At 41.3% G+C, this 17,605-nt stretch overlaps 1 protein-coding gene across 1 annotated transcript in view; it reads right to left on the reverse strand.

Moving 5' to 3' along the window:
- Positions 1-17,605, reverse strand: part of CBL (Cbl proto-oncogene) — a 104,184-nt gene that overhangs the window by 72,347 nt on the left and 14,232 nt on the right. The window contains exon 2 of the mRNA XM_030828834.1: positions 5,295-5,542. Coding sequence (XP_030684694.1) covers positions 5,295-5,542 — 248 coding nt within the window. The remainder of the gene's footprint in view (positions 1-5,294; positions 5,543-17,605) is intronic.

Here is a 17,605-nt window from a genome sequence, read left to right on the forward strand (position 1 = left end):
CCTTCCTAAAAGGGCAACAAGTCCATGCAATTAAAAAGGACAGTCTTTTCAACAGATGGTGCTGAGACAAAGGGATATCCACAAGCAAGAGAATAAAGTTGGACCTCTACCTCATACCATATACAAAAATTAACTCAGAAATGGATCAAAGACCTAAATACAAGAGGTAAAACTATAAAATAGGAAAAAACAGGCCTCATGACCTTGAATTAGGCAATAATGTCTTAAAAGTACAAAAACCAAATAATACTGGTCTTCACCATAATTTAAAACTTCTGTGCTTCAAGGAATACTATTAAGAAAGTGAAAAGATGACCCACAGAATGGGAGTAAAGTTTTGCAAATCATGTATCTGGTCTAGCATCCAGAATATGAAGGGAAATCTTACAACTCAACAATGAAAAGACAAATAATGCAACTTTAAAATGGGCAAAGGATTTGAATAGGTGTTTCTCCAAAGAAGATATAATAGTCCCCCTTTGCATTCCAAGATGTGCAGATGCCTGAAACCACAGATAGTACTGAACCCTGTGTATATTATGTTTTCTCAATCTGATAACTAAGATAGCTACTAGGTGACTAACAGGTGCTAGCGTATACAGCATGGAGATGCTGTACAAAGGGATGCTTTGCATCTCGGCTGGGATAGAGTAGAACGTTGTGAGATTACATCACACTACTCTGAAGGGCATGCAATTCAAAATTTTTGAATTATTTCTAGAATTTTCCATTTAATATTTTCAGACCATGGTTGACTGGAAGTAACTGAATCCAAGGAAGGTTAAACTGAGGATAAAGGGGGGACAACTATATACAAACATCCAATACGCACACGAAAAAGTATTCACATGCATTTCAAAACCTCAAGACACCACTTTACCCCTAGTAGAATGGCTATAATAAAAAAAGTCAATAGCAAGTGTTAGCAAAAAATCAGAACCCACGTACATCGCTAGGGGAACGAAAAATGGTACAGCTACTGTGAAAATAGTTTGGAGGTTACTCAAAAAGTTGAACACAGAATTACCATATGACTCAGCAATTCCACTCCTATGTGTATATATATACACTCAAAAGAAGTGAAAACACATATGTATATATGTTTATATGGCTATAGCCATACAAAAACTGGCACATAAATACTCATAGCAACATTATTCAGTAATAGCCAAAAAGTAGAAATGACAAAAATATCATAAACAAAATATGGTATATCCATACATTGAAATATGATTTAGCCATAAAAAGGAATGAGGTACTGATACATGCTACAATATGGGTGAATTGTAAAAACATTCTAAGCAAAAGAAGACACACAAAAAAACCACAGAAGGCCACCGTTATGTGATTCCACTTACACGAAATGTCCAGAGCAGGCAAATCCACACAGACAGAAAGCAGGTATTAGCGATTACCAAGGGCCGGGGGAAATCCAGAGAGAGGAACAAAGAGTGACTGCTAATGGGAGCGGGGTTTCCTGTGTGGGGTGAAAATGTTCTGGAATTACAGAGGGGTGATGGTTGCCTGACTTTGTGAATACACTAAAAACCACTAAATTGTATACTTTAAAAGGGTGAATTTTATGGTATGTGAATTATATCTCAATTTAAAAACTGAATAGGAAAAAAAAACCTCTAAGTAATCAAAAAGACCACAAAGATCATACGCAAAAAGCCTATATATTTTTCCCTATTTACAAAAACCCTTTCAATCTGAGAAAGTTGATTGAAAAAATGAACTCCTTGATTCTCACTTGAAATCTGTTTACTCTCCTTTTACATATAATTTGTACAAATCTGGGTTCAAAGTCCATAAAATATTAAAAGCCTCATGTTAGGGGGAATAAAATTGATACAGGCAGGCACACCGACAGTGAAGTTTAAAAAGAGGCAAAAGAACTTGTCAACACATAACTGAAGTCATTTGGTAATGGCAAATTAGATATAGTTGAGCCTTAACAACATGGGTTTAACTATGTGGATCCACCTACACACAGACTTTTTTTTTCAATACAAGTCACACCAAGTGTGCCTGCCTCTCCTGCCTCCCCTTCCACCTCCTCCACCTATTCTGCCTCTACCACAGAAACACCAGTACTGGAATTTTCAGTACCAAGACAGCAGCCAACCCCTCCTCTTACTACTCCTCCTCCTCAGCCTATTCAACATGAAGACAATGAGGATGAAGACCTTTATGAGGATCCATTTCCACTTACTGAATAATAAATATGTTTTATCTTCCTTACGATTTTAGTAACATTTTCTTTTCTCTAGCACACTTTATTGTGAGAATACATACAAAATAGAGGCCAAGGCGGGCAGATCACTTGAGGCCAGGAGTTTGAGACCAGCCAAGCCAATATGGTGAAACCCTGTCACTTCTAAAAATACAAAAAAATAAGCCCAGCATGACGCACACACCTGTAATCCCAGGTACTCAGGAGGCTGAGGCAAGAGAATTGTTTGAGTGCCGGAGGCAGAGTTTGCAGTGAGCCAATATTGTGCCATTGCACTCCAGCCTGGGCAACAGAGTGAGACTCCATCTCAAAAAAAAAAAAATAGAAAAAAGAAATGCTCTTTAAAATAAACCTGTTCTATGACAGCCTATCATCTATAGGAGAAAGTCTAGAGGTCAAAAAACAGCCCTTTACAATCTGACTTCAACCTGTATTTCCAGCATATCTATCTCCCGCAATTCTAACCAAACCAAACTTCTCTTTATTTTAAACATACCAGAGCCTCCATTTTCATGCCACTGTGTTAAAAGACTTTTCTTGACTTCTCTGCCTAGAAAATTCCTATTTATCCTTCAAACTCTAATTCAAATTACAAGTCCTCTATGCCACCTTCTCTGATGCCACTGGACAAAACTGTATTCGCACAGCACTTTTTAAATGTTTCATTTTTTTTTTTTTTTTTTTGAGACGGAGTCTCGCTCTGTCACCCAGGCTGGAGTGCAGTGGCATGATCTCGGCTCACTGCAAGCTCCGCCTCCCGGGTTCACGCCATTCTCCTGCCTCAGCCTCCCGAGTAGCTGGGACTACAGGCGCCCGCCACCACGCCCGGCTAATTTTTTGTGTTTTTAGTAGAGACGGGGTTTCACCATGTTAGCCAGGATGGTCTCGATCTCCTGACCTCGTGATCCACCCGCCTCGGCCTCCCAAAGTGCTGGGATTACAAGCGTGAGCCACCGCGCCCGGCCCTGTTTCATTTATTTTAAGAAGAGGTCTCGCTGTTGTTGCCCAGGCTGGTCTCAATTTCTTGTGCTGAAGTAATCCTCCCACCTCAGTCTTCTGAGTAGCTAGAATTACAGGTACATGTCACTGTGCCCGGCTCCCAGTAGCATTTTGTACATATCTCTATTATTGCATTTGTCATATTACCTCAAATTTGAATGCTTAACTTTCCTTTTCACCTCCTAGAACCAGAACCTAGTTCACAGTACCTGGTAAATCAAATTTTTAAGTTTTGGTACCTCATGAATTAAAATTATCTTTTAGAAACTCAGCAATACAATATAAAATGACTAGTTAGCTAAAAAGTCCATACAGTCGAGGTTTTAACAAAAGTTACAAAATTTGAATATTTAAAAGGAATAAAGTTCACTTCCAGATAAACTAGAAGTTACAAAGGCTCTTACGGATTGAATTCACTCACCAGAATCTTTTTAAGAAAAGATGGACAGGCCAGCTGAAGTGGCTCTCAACTGTAATCCCAACACTTTGGGAGGCGGAGGCGGGTAGATCCCCTGAGGTCAGGAGTTTGACACCAGCTTGCCAATATGGCAAAACTCCATCTCTACTAAAAATACAAAAATTAGCCGGGCACAGTGGTGCATGCTTGTAATCCCAGCTACTAAGGAGGCTGAGACAGGAGAATCACTTGAACCCAAGAGGCGGAGGTTGCAGTGAGCCAAGATCACGCCACTGCACTCCAGCCTGGGTGGCAAAAGCAAGACGCCGTCTCAAACAAAAAAATAAATAAATAAATAAAAGAAAGAAAGAAAAGATGGACATTTTGAGTCCATTACTCAGACTACACCTGAGTAATTTGTTGCAATAATGGTAATATGGATAATCATGTGCATAAAATTTTAATTGAGAGCTAGGGTTGCCAGAATCTAGGCCAACAGGCCTAAAGGAAAGGTAGACAACAAGGATACCATTTAGTATGTTACTGCTAGAGTCATTTATGGTAACCAGATGACTTCAGAAATACTGTTCCTTCTAATTCAAGTCACTACTCGAGAATAATTTACTCACTAAAAAATTCTAGTGGAATTATTACTCATTCTAGATGAGTTAATATTTAGTTCCAATTGAACAAAATAAAACACAATTACATCTACACATACAGTTAACTTATTTCTCTCCCAGTATGTAATTTACGACAGCTAAGCTAACAACATGCAGGATAGCCTACAGTTTCTGGTATGTAATTAATACAAAAGAGGGCCAGGTGCGATGGCTCACATCTGTAATCCCAGCACCTTGTGAGGCCAAAGCGGGCAGATCACCTGAAGTCAGGAGTTCTAGACCAGCCTGGCCAACATGGTGAAACTCCATCTCTACTAAAAACACAAAAATTAGCCTGGCATGGTGGTGCACATCTATAATCCCAGCTAGTCAGGAAGCTGAGACAGGAGAATCGCTTGAACCTGGAGGCCAAGATCACACCACTGCACTCCAGCCTGGGCGACAGAGCCAGACTCTGTCTCAAAAAAATAATGATAATAATAAAATTAATACAAAAGAATAATAGTGATCCTTCAAATATTTATTGAATTAACTGCATTCACCTCTACCTATTTTATCTGAAAAGTTACTTTTACCTATAAAGAAAATGTCATTTCACTTTGCTTCGTGTTTTAAAAAGTTAAACTAGTGGCTTTTCCCCCTATCATCCCACACGTAAATTTACCTAATATACTACAGCTTTTGGCAAGATCTGCCTCTTATTTACTCCCAAACTCCACTTAACCCCAATCTTCTTTCTTCCAAACTCCCACCTACCCACAAACTTTCATGATCTTCAGGTTCTCCAAAGGACCTACTGCCTCCAAATCATTTTCATTACTATCAGTAAATGATTTTTCAGAGCTAAGCGAATCATTCAGAGTTAGGGATAGTACAATGTCATTCATGGCAACCTTTTATATAAACTATACCTTTAAATCAAATGCCAAATTTCCATTCCTACTAACATAAAATTGAAACCAACTCAACTACTTCTATGTGTTACCCATTCAGGCAGTCACAGACCTGCATTATTATTTGTGTAGTATTTCTCCATTACCTAGGCTGAGAATTCTCCTCATACATTCTTTCTTTTCCCTCCTTGAAGAGGCTTATGGTTTGCTTAGTTTTCTTCATCAAATTCTCCATAAACACCCTAAAATACTCATTTTCTCCAAGTGTCTCCATCTTCCCCTCATATCTTGACAAGATAGTACGGAGATGCTGGTAGGTATCTGGTAGCAGGTCTAAGATATAAGGTGGGCTATTCTTTAGCGCCAGCTTTGGGTTCTGACACAACCGCACCACCTGCAACAAATGAAAAAGAAGGGCTATTACTTGGAGAATTTTAAGGACAGCTCCCTTTTTTAAGAAAGTTATGAAATATGTGCTCTTTTGCAAAATATGAAAAATACATGAGAATATAAGAAGCAGATCCATAACCCCATTGCCCCAGGCAATCATTTTAAAATTTTTAGTGGTCCCCCAGAAGAATGTGTTTCTAAATCCCTTTGAGAGACTAATGGTACAGATAACATACAGAACAAACAACTAGGGGAAAACATCCACATAAATGCCTAAAACATGCTAGATGAAATATGGCAAATTACTTTTAAATATACTGCTGATCCCCACAATATTTTTATTTATTTATTTATTTATTTATTTTGAGACAGGGTCTCACGGTTGGAGTGGAGTGGAGCAACCACGGCTCAGTGCAGCCTCAAACCCCCAGACTCAGGTGATCCTCCCACTTCAGCCTCCTGGGTAGCTGGGACTACAGCCATGCGTAACCACACCCAGCTAATTGTTTTTTTTTTTTTTTGTAGAGACATGTTGCCCAGGCTAGTCCCAAACTCCTGAGCTCAAACGATGCCACCTGCCTCAGCCTCCCAAAACGCTGGGATTATAGCCATGAGCCACTGTGTCCAGCCTGACCCCTATAATAGACCAAAGAAAATTCCCAGGGACAGAAATAAAGGACATGACTGTCCTGGGAGGTAAATCTCTGTAATCTAGGGTCTTGAGCTTTGTTTGTTTGTTTTTTGAGGCAGTTTCACTCTTGTTGACCACGCTGGAGTGCAATGGTGTGATCTTGGCTCACCGCAACCCCGCCTCCCGGGTTCAAGCGGTTCTCCTGCCTCAGCCTCCTGAGTAGCTGGGATTATAGGCATGCACTACCATGCCCGGCTAATTTTGTATTTTTAGTAGAGACAGGGTTTCTCCATTTTGGTCAGCCTGGTCTCGAACTCCTGACCTCATGATCCACTGGCCTCAGCCTCCCAAAGTGCTGGGATTACAGGCGTGAGCCATTGCGCCCAGCCCTTTGTTTGTTTTTTTGTTTTTGAGATGGAGTTTTGCTCTTTTTGCCCAGGCTGGAGTGCAATGGTGCAATCTCAGCTCACTGCAGCTGCCGCCTCCCAGGTTCAAGCAATTCTCCTGTCTCAGCCTCCCAAGTAGCTGGGATTACAGGCACCCGCCATCACACCCAGCTAATTTTAGTATTTTTAGTAGATGGGATTTCGCCATGTTGGCCAGGCTGGTCTCGAATGCCTGATCTTAGGTGATCCGCCAGCCTTGGCCTTCCGAAGTGCTGGGATTACAGGCATGAGCCACTGCACCCAACCTGGGGTTTGAGTTTTAACAACCGCTTGAGGAACAGGAACAGAGAGGCCTTGGACCCAGTAAAGCATGGAGCTGAGAGTCCTACATTTGGACTCTCAGAATTTGCCTGGTAATTCTTTGTCCCATCTTTCACTTTCAACTTTTCTGAGTTATGTTTTAAGTGTTTCTTTTAAAGATCATATAGACAGAATTTAAAAATCCAATGTAACAATCATTGTTTTCTAACTGCTAAGTTTAGTCCATTTTGTGTTTGTCATACAAATAAATTTGGATTTATGCCTAACAACTTGTTTGTGCTTTCTATTTACATGGACTTTTCTGTGTCTGGAAAAGACAATCTAGTGGAACAGAAAGTCCAGAAACAGACTCACACATGCACATAAGGAAATTCAGTATCAGCGGTGACATTACAAATCAAGAATACAAGAAATAAACTACTGAAAATTTTGTTATCCATATGGGAAAAAATAAAACTAGATCCCTTACACATTACATGAAAATAAATTTCTCACAGCTCTCCTCAACTTCCCAAATTTGGCATAATTTCTCACTGTCTTGATAACAATTCTATCTATGTCTTCTAGCTTTTCTAGCTATTAGCAGTATATTTGGTTCAAAACAACCTAAGCTAACATTAATGGAAGCATAAGCCTGACATTCTCGTTTTTATTTCGCATTTAAAAATACCTATTTTCTTGTGTCACCGAAAGCTCATTATAAACTTTGAGATATTTAAATAATTCTAGTCTATGGATAGACAATAACATATCTTAACCATCTCCCCCCAACTTTGTTTTAACATTTATTTTGTTTTCAAGTCTTTACTACAGCAACATCACAGTGATGAACATGTTTGGGTATTTCATTCTTCTATACATCAGATTATTTCCTTAGGATAAATTCCCGTTTAATGACTAATGATCAAGAATTCCTCAAAAATTAGCCAGACATGGTGGCACACGCCTGTAATTCCAGCTACTCGGGAGGCTGAGGCAGGAGAATCACTTGAACCCAGGAGATGGAAATTGCAGTGAGCCAAGATCATGCCACAGCACTCCAGCCTGGGCAACAGCAAGATTCTGTCTCAAAAAAAAAAAAAAAAAAAAAACTTCAAATGATAATATGAAAATTGTAAGACTAAATACGTCATTCTCAATACAACATTTCTTGAACTCTTGTTTTCTTAAGTTTTTTTTTTTTTTTTTTTTTTTAGAAAAAGACTCACTCTGTCACTCAGGCTGGAGCTCAATCATAGCTCACCACAACCTCGAACTCCTGGATTCAAGCAACCCTCCTGCCTAGCTGCCCGAATAGCTGGGATTAAAGGCTCATGCCACCACATCCAGCTAGCCCCACATATAAGCCTAGCAAACAAAGACAAGCTGAATCAACAAAAACATTTGGTTCATGAATATTTTCACAGCATTTTAGAAAGCTCTTCATTCTTATCAAGTGTTCAAGTCAAAAGGGAAGAACATGGCCAGGGAAAAAAGACTCCACCTCAGAAGATAACTATATTCTAAGTACAACAGATTTAATAACTCATATTAATAAAACAAATACAGACAGTTCCCAGTTTACAAGTGCTACATTCCAAAAGTAAGTCAGGTATTTATAAACAGACTACATTTTACAATAAAAATATTAAAATTGTTGTTTCCTATGTTAGTCTGTGGAAGGAAGTGAGGAAGACTGACACTGTAACTAGAGAGATTAAGATCCAGCAAAAACTGAAAACTAAACATGCTTTATATATTAAGAAAGATCCAGAAGAGAAAAGGAGATAAGTGACAACTGGCCAACAAGGTGAAACCCTGTCTCTACTAGAAAATACAAAAAAATTAGCCAGGCATGGTGGCAGGCACCTGTAATCCCGGCTACTCGGGAGGCTGAGGCAGGAGAATCACTTGAACTCAGGAAGCAAAGGTTGCAGTGAGCCAAGACCACACCACTGCACTCCAGCCTGGGGGACAAGAGCAAAACCACGTCTCCAAAAAAAAAAAAAAAAAAAAAAAAAAAAAAAAAAGAGAGAGAGAAGGAATTAGCTACGAGTGGTGGTGGTGGTGGTATGGGTTTAAGTCTCAGCTACTCCAGAGGCTGAAGCAGAAGGATTGCTTGAGTGAGTCCAAGAGTCTGAGGCTGCAGTGTACTATGATCATGCCTGTGAACAGCCACTGCACTCCAGTCTGGCCCACATGGCAAGACCTTGTCCCTATTTCCTTTTTTTTTTTTGAGATGGAGTTTTGCTCTTGTCACCCAGGCTGGAGTGCAATGGCGCGATCTCAGCTCACTGCAACCTCTGCTTCCCAGGTTCAAGTGATTCTCTTGGCTCAGCCTCCCAAGTAGCTGGGGTTACAGGCATGCCCCACCATGCCCGGCTAATTTTTGAATTTTTAGTAGAGACAGGGTTTCGCCATGTTGGCCAGGCTGGTCTCAAACTCCTGACCTCAGGTGATCCACCCGCCTCAGCCTCCCAAAGTGCTGGGATTACAGGCGTGAGCCACCACGCCCTGCAAACCTTATAATTTTCTTGTTGACTTCATTTTTATTGTTTTATTGCTTGATTCCTCTCACATTCAGATACCTTGTCTTTTTACTTCTTTGTCCCGGTGCCTGACGCATATTTGTTGAATGAATACGTTGAGAAAAATAAAAACTGGTACAACCTTTAACTTACAGCCTCCATATGTACAAATTGGTCTCTGTCTGAACCTGTGCTCACTCTTTTTTTTTCCCTATTCTAGGAGTTGTCCTGTTCTTTTAAAATATATATTTTTTAATATATTCTTTTTTGATATACAGTCTCATTCTGTCACCCAGGCTAGAATATGGTGGTGTGATCTTGGCTGACCACAACTTCCACCTCAAGCAGATCTCCCACCTCAGCCTCCTGAGTGACTGGGACCACAGGTGCCCACCACCATGCCTACCTAATTTTTTAAATATGTTTTTGTAGAGATGGGGTTTTGCAATGTTGCCCAGGCTGAATTTTAATTTTTTAGAAATAGACAAGGAGTCTATTTCAAGTCTATTACAAGGGAGTTACATTCTAATAAACCTATCCTAAGTTGAAGATATCATGTCAATAGTATATTTAATATACTTAGCCTACCAAACATAGCTTAGCCTAGCCTACCTTAAACATGCTCATAACACAGTAGCCTAGAGTTGGGCAAAATCATCTAACACAAAGCCTACTTTATTTTAAAATACTGAATAACTCGTGTAATTTATAGAATACTATACTAAAAGTGAAAAACAGAATGCTTATATGGATACTCAAAGCACAGTTTCCACTGAATAGCTATCACTTTTGCACCATCATAAAGTCAAAAAATCCCAAATCAAACAATTGTACCATCAAACCATTGTACTTCAATGGTCTTAAAGTGGGAAGAGGTTGAGATCTGTCTGAAGAATAGAAAGATCAGTGAGATTAAAGCATAGTGAACAAGGTGGAGAAGGTAATGAGGGAGATTTGTGGAACAGGTAAGGAAGTTACCAAAGAGACATTATGCTAAAGCCTAAACTATAAGTTTTTAAGTTTTCAATTAAATTTTTAAAGGACTAAATAATGTTTTAGTATTTTGACCAGACTGAATCAAATAGCCATATCAAAATGTCTTGCTTCAGGCAGGGCGTGGTGGCTCATGCCTGTAATCCCAGCACTTTGGGAGGCTGAGGCAGGCAGATCACTTGAGGTCAGGAATTCAAGACCAGCCTGGCCAACATGGTGAAACCCCGTCTCTACTAAAAATGTGAAAATTAGCCAGGCATGGTGGCACACACCTGTAGTCCCAGCTACTCAGGAGGCTGAGGCAGAAGAATTGCTTGAACCCAGAAGGAGGAGGTTGCAGTGAGCCGAGACATGCCACAGACTCCATCTCAAAAAAAAAGTCCTGTTTCAGTCATTTAAGTTGAGTAAATTTCTTAACCTCTGAGCTTTAGTTCTTCTAACCACAAAATTAAAGATAATGCCTCATAATAAAATTTGCATAAAAGGACTGCACAGTTTCCAAAAAATCGCATTCAATAAATGTTAGCTCCCCTCATTTCCACACCATCTGACTGGCTTATATGCAGGGGAGGCAAGAATTACCTACTAAAGACAGAATGGTGGACCTCATATCACCCTTTGATGATTCCCAGAATCTGGTAGCATCAGTCCTATCATTTAGGCCCGTAACACAACTACTTTCCCAGTCCTGCATGGTCTCTGGTAACCAAGAAATAGAGAAAAGGCAGCAGGCAACACAAGAATTGGGTGACCAACAATCTGCAAAAGCTACAGAATCCACCCCTTCAAAGGTTCAAACCAAGTACCAAGTACAGCTCCCAGTGAAAATATTTAGGCCAGATGCGGTGGCTCACGCCTGTAATCCCAGCACTTTGGGAGGCCGAGGCAGGTGGATTACATGAAGTCAGGAGTTCGAGACCAGCCTGGCCGACATGCTGAAACCCCATCTCTACTAAAAACACAAAAAATTAGCCAGGCATGGTGGCACATGCCAGTAATCCTAGCTACTCGGGAGACTGAGGCAGAATAATCGGTTGAACCCTGGAGGCGGAGGTTGCAGTGAGCTGAGGTAGCACCTTTGCACTCTAGCATGGGCAACAAGAACGAAACTCTGTCTCAAAAAAAAAAAAAAAAAGAAAGAAAATATTTATATCGGCTGGATACGGTGTCTTACATCTGTAATCCCAGAACTTTGGGAGGCTGAGGCTGAGGCTGAGGTGGGCAGATCGCTTGAGCCTAGGAGTTCAAGACTAGCCTGGACAACATAGCAAAACCCCATCTCTACAAAAAATACAAAAAATTAACTGGATTTGGTGCACATGCCTGTAGTCCCAACTACTTGGGATGCTGAGGTGAAAAGATCAATTGAGCCTAGGAGGCTGAGGCTGCAGTGAAGCAAGATTGCAACACCGCACTCCAGCCTGTAGGACAGAATGAGACCCTGTCTCAAAACAAAAACAAAACATAAGGCCAGGCACAGTAGCTCACACCTGTAATCCCAGCACTTTGGGAGGCCAAGGCGGGTGGATCACCTGACGTCAGGAGTTGGAGATCAGCCTGACCAACATGGTGAAACCTCGTTTCTACTAAAAATACAAAAATTAGCCAGGCGTGGTGGCATGCACCTGTAGTCCCAGCTACTGGGGAGGCTGAGACAGGAGAATTGCATGAACCCAGGAGGTGGAGGTTGTAGTGAGCAGAGATCACGCCACTGTACTCCAGCCTGAGTAACAGAGCAAGACTCTGTCTCAAATAAATAAATACATACATACATACATACATGCGCGCACACACACACACACACACACACACACACATCCAAAGAGTTTAGGATAAAACAGAGTACTTGCCTAATATCTCCGAAAAAAAGGTATACAGTTGACCCTTCCACAACATGGGTTTGAAAGCGTGGGTCTGCTTATATGAAGTTTTTTTTCAATAAAAGTTATACCAAGTGTGCCTGCCCCCTTGCCTCCCGCTCCACCTCCTCCATCTATTCCGTCTCTGCCACCCGAGACAGCAGCCAACCCCTCCTCCTCCTACTCAACATGAAGACAAAGAGGATGAAGACCTTTATGAAGATCCACTTCCACTTAATGAATCGTAAATATTTTATCTTCCTTATGATTTTTTCAATGTTTTCTTCTGTAGTCCCAGCTACTTGGGAGGCTGAGGCAGGAGAATTGCTTGAACCCGGGAGGCGAAGAGGTTGCAGTGAGCCAAGGTCATGCCACTGCACTCTAGCCTGGCGACAGAGCGAGACGCCATCTCAAACAAACAAACAATACAAAAAATAATGTTTTCTTTAATCTGGCTTACTGTATTGTAAGAACACAGGATACAATACATGTATGTACAAAATAACGTGTTAATAAGCTGTTTTATGTTATCAGTAAGGCTTCTGGTCAACAATAGGCTATTACTGGTTAACTTTTGGCAGGGAGTCAAAAGTTATGTGTGACTTTCAATGGGGGGCAGTGGCTGGAGGTAATGAGGGGGATAGGGACGGAGGTGGATGGGACGTGGGGTGGTCTGTGCCCCTAACCTCCTAGCTGTTCTAGGGTCAACTGCACATCCCTTCAACAACAAAAAACTAAACTAAAACCTATATCATATGCAATCAATAAATGTTCATGACAATGTATTAGCCTTCACAATGTACCACAAAATGTTTCCAAAACATTTCACGGATTAGTATTTTTAAACTAGTACCATGTGCCTTCCACAAGTGTTATTTGTCCTTCTTTAGCATGTAACCTCTTAAAGTTCATTTGTATACTAAATGTTTTTCTCAAGATCTTTTGAAAATGAATCATCATGACCAGGGAAATCAGCACTGCACTAACTCTTAAGTCTTCAACTATGGAACACTAACGCAGACCTCAAAGAATATACAGGTAGGTCTACTCTTTTTTTTTTCTTCATCTTTTAAGAGATGAAGTCTCAAAAAAAAATTGCCAGGCACGGTGGCTCACACCTGTAATCCCAGCACTTTAGGAGACTGCAGCGGGCAGATCACGAGGTCAGGAGATCGAGACCAGCCTGGCCAACATGTTGAAACCCCGTCTCTACTAAAAATACAAAAATTAGCTGAGTGTGGTGGCATGTGCCTGTAATCCCAGCTACTCAGGAGGCTGAGGCCGGAGAATCACTTGAACCTGAGAGGCAGAGGTTGCAGTGAGCTGAGATCACGCCACTGCACTCCAGCCTGGCGACAGAGAGAGACTCTGTCTCAAAATAAATAAATAATGAAATAAACAAATAATAATAAAAAAATTTAGCCAGGCATGGTGGCCGGGCGCCCGTAGTCCCAGCTACTTGGGAGGCTAAGGCAGGAGAATGGCGTGAACCTGGGAGGTGGAGCTTGCAGTGAGCTGAGATCGTGCCACTGCACTCCAGCCTGGGCGACAGAGTGAGACTCCGTCTCAAAAAAAAAAAAAAAAAAATTTTAGGCCGGGTGCGGTGGCTCACGCCTGTAATCCCAGCACCTTGGAAGGCCAAGGCAGACAGATCACTTGAGGTCAGGAGTTCGAGACCAGCATGGCCAACATGGTGAAAGCCCATCTCTACTAAAAATACAAGAAGTAGCTGGGCGTGGTGGCACACGCCTGTAATCCCAACCACTGGGGAGGCTGAGACAGGAGAATTGCTTGAACCTGGGAGATGGAGTTTGCAGTGAGCGGAGATCAGGCCACTGCACTCCAGCGTGGGTGACAGAGCGAGACTCTGTCTTAAAATAACATAAAATAACATAACGCAAAATAAAATATAAAACAAAATAAAATAAAGTAAAATAAAATAAAAACCAAAAATTTTAAAAAGGCCAGGTGTGGTGGCTCATGCCTGTAATCCCAGCACTTTGAAAGGCTGAGACAGGAGGATGGCTTGAACCTCGGAGTTTGAGACCAGCTGGGCGAGATGGCAAGATCTGTCTCTTTAAAAAAAAAAAAAAAAAAAAAAAAGGAAGGGTGTGGGGTGGTTTGCTCTGTCACCCAGGCTGGAGCACAGTGGCATGATCATACCTCAAATGCTTTTAACTCCTGGACTCAAGAGACATTCTCAACTAGACCTCCCAAGTAGCTGGGACTACAGGTACACGCCACTACACCTTGATAATTTTTTAAACTATTTTTTGCAGCGATAGGGCCTCACTATGTTACCAAGGCTGGTCTCAAACTCCTGGCAAGTGATCCTGCCTCCTGGCATCCCAAAATGCTGGGATTATATACAGGCAAGAGCCACCACACCTGGCCATGCTCTTGATACTCTCGATATTAATACTCTTTGGAAAGGAAAAAAAGTCCTTCTTATGTATAACCTCTTTAAAAAATTGGTTCCTAAAGGTCCTGTGTGAATAATTCAAGTCGATAGTTAACAAACATCAAAAACCCAAACAATATGCCTATATTATTTAGTGAATTTTAAACTGGCAGTCACAGTTAACCTTCAAAAAACAAACATGAACCTCAAGCTTAAAAAAAATTCACCAAAAAATTTCTGAAAGATACAAATATTTTCCTGCTTAGTCTGTCCTCCATTTGGCCAACTGTATTTTGCATTCCAAATGCTGCAGTGGCAAAAATGGCTGCCTTTTGTTTACTTCTGCCTGTACATTTACAGCATCACTCAGAACAATGTTAAAAAGAAACGTGCTTAGCTCCGGGAAACCAACAGTATCCTTGTACAGCTGCCATGCACTCCATTCATAATAGCTTTCTCACTGGCCTAGCTCCTCCCTTTGCTTCTGCCGAGACTCAATGGTCAATAGAAAAAATGTGGAAAGTGTTATGATCACAATAAAGAGGAATAAAACTATGCTCGAAAATTGCTAAACTTTTAAAAAGCAAAAAGTTATAGAGAACAACAATGCCTAAGCCTAATGCTGTTGTGAATACAGAATCTTTTCTAACACTAAGGAGTCTGCGTTTCTAATTAGGCAGAAAACCATAAGCATATAAGACTAAAATAACTTAAATATTTTTTATCTCTAAAGACTCCAACTTATGGATAGAAGCATTTTTCACTTTCATTTCAATGTTTTCCCATGTTAAAAATTAATAGTTTTATGCTACAAAAACAAGTATTCAATATGTGGAGCTATACGTGTAAAATGTCATTATAATTTAAAAGGATGAATATTAACCTCCTGTCAAGAAGAGAGGAGGACACTAGAGCACAAGTCCAGAGACCTGGGCTCTAGTCTGGTGACTGACATTAACTGGCTATACAACCTCAAGCAAGTTATTTGCCCTTCTAGGTCTCAATTTCTGTCTCTGTAAATGAAAGAGTTAGATCAATTTATTTCTAAAGTCTCTTAAAGCTTCACATTTCAAAAACTCCATCTCAGAAACTTGAAGAAGTTTAACAGGCATAAATATATAGTGAAGCTTTTTTTTTTTTTTTTTTTTTTGAGACGGAGTCTCTCTCTGTCGCCCAGGCTGGAGTGCAGTGGTGAGACTTGGCTCACTGCAACCTCCGCCTCCCGGGTTCAAGCAATTCTCCTGCCTCAGCCTCCCGAGTAACTGAAATTACAGGCATGCGCCACCACGCCTGGCTAATTTTTTTGTATTTTTAGTAGAGACGGGGTTTCACCATATTGGTCAGGCTGGTCTCTAATTCTTGACCTCGCGATCCATCCGCCTTGGCCTCCCAAAGTGCTGGGATTACAGACGTGAGCCACTGCGCCCGGCTTATAGTGAAGCTTTTTTAAACAAAAACTCATGACTGTTTTTCAAAGACAAATCAGAAATCTATCCTTTTTTGTTTTTGGTTTAATTTTTAAATAAAAATAGAGATGGGGTCTCACTATGTTGCCTAGACTGGTCTTGAACTCCTAGACTCAAGCAATCCGCCCACCTCAACCTCGCAAAGTGCTGGCATTACAGGATGTGCCACGGTGCCCAGCCGGAAACCTATACTTTTTTTTTTTCTGAGATGGAGTCTCGCTCTGTCGCCCAGGCTGCAATGCAGTGGTGTGATGTCAGCTCACTGCAGCCTCCACCTCCCAGGTTCAAGCAATTCTCTGCCTCAGTCTCCCAAGTAGCTGAGACTACAGGCGCGCACCACTATGCCCGGCTGATTTTTGTATTTTTAGTAGAGATGGTTTCGCATGTTGGACAAGCTGGTCTCGAACTCCTGGCCTCAAATGATCACCCACCCTGGCCTCCCAAAGTTCTGGGATTACAGGCGTAAGCCGCTGCGTCTGGCCACCTATACTTTTTTTTAACAAACATATTTTAAAGTCAACTGATTATAGAAAAAAAAAGTGTCATCACTAAACAATAGCCCCATCATTAGACAATAATTTGAAAAACGCCTTACTTGTAATTACTATTCTCAATTTTTGATTTCTCAAAACTCCATTCAGGTTCTGGAATTGTAATTATTACAGAATACTTCTCAAATACCACCCAACACATTTATTAAAAACACCATGCCACTTACAAATCATTACCAATCTCATTACTTTCACTCACCACATCAACTGCAGAAAAAATATATTCAATACAATGTAAGTTCTGACAGCTTAACCATGCAGTTTTTATATATGGATTTTATTTTTATTTTTTTGAGACAGGGTCTCACTCTGTCGCCCACATTGGAGTGCAGTGGCATCATCACAGCTCACTTCAGCCTCAACCTCCTAGGCTCAAGGGATGCTCCTCCCTCAGCCTCCCCAGTAGCTGGGACTACAGGCATGTGCCACACCTGGCTAATATTTTTTTAGACACAGGGTCTTGCTATGTTATCCAGGCTGGTCTTAAATTCCTGGCCTCAAGTGATCCTCCCACCATAATCTCTCAAAGTGCTGGGATTACAGGAATGAGCCACTGCACCTAGTCAGTTCTACTTTTAAAAGGCAAAAATGGGCCAGGCGCAGTGGCTCACGCCTGTAATACCAACACTTTGGGAGGCCCAGGCGGGTGGATCACCTGAGGTCAGGAGTTCAAGACCAGCCTGCCCAACATGGTGAAACCCCATCTCTACTAAATATACAAAAATTAGCCAGGCATAGCTGGGTGCAGTGGCTCACGCCTGTAATCCCTACACTTTGGGAGGCCAAGGTGGGTGGATCACAAGGTCAGGAGTTCGAGACCAGCCTGGCCAACATGGTGAAACCCCGTCTCTACTAAAAATACAAAAATTAGCCGGGCGTAGTGGCGCATGCCTGTAATCCCAGCTACTCAGGTGGCTGAGGCAGGAGAATGGCTTGAACCCAAGAGGCAGAG

The sequence above is a fragment of the Nomascus leucogenys genome, chromosome 15, assembly GCF_006542625.1.
Source record: "Nomascus leucogenys isolate Asia chromosome 15, Asia_NLE_v1, whole genome shotgun sequence".
Lineage (NCBI taxonomy): Eukaryota > Metazoa > Chordata > Mammalia > Primates > Hylobatidae > Nomascus > Nomascus leucogenys.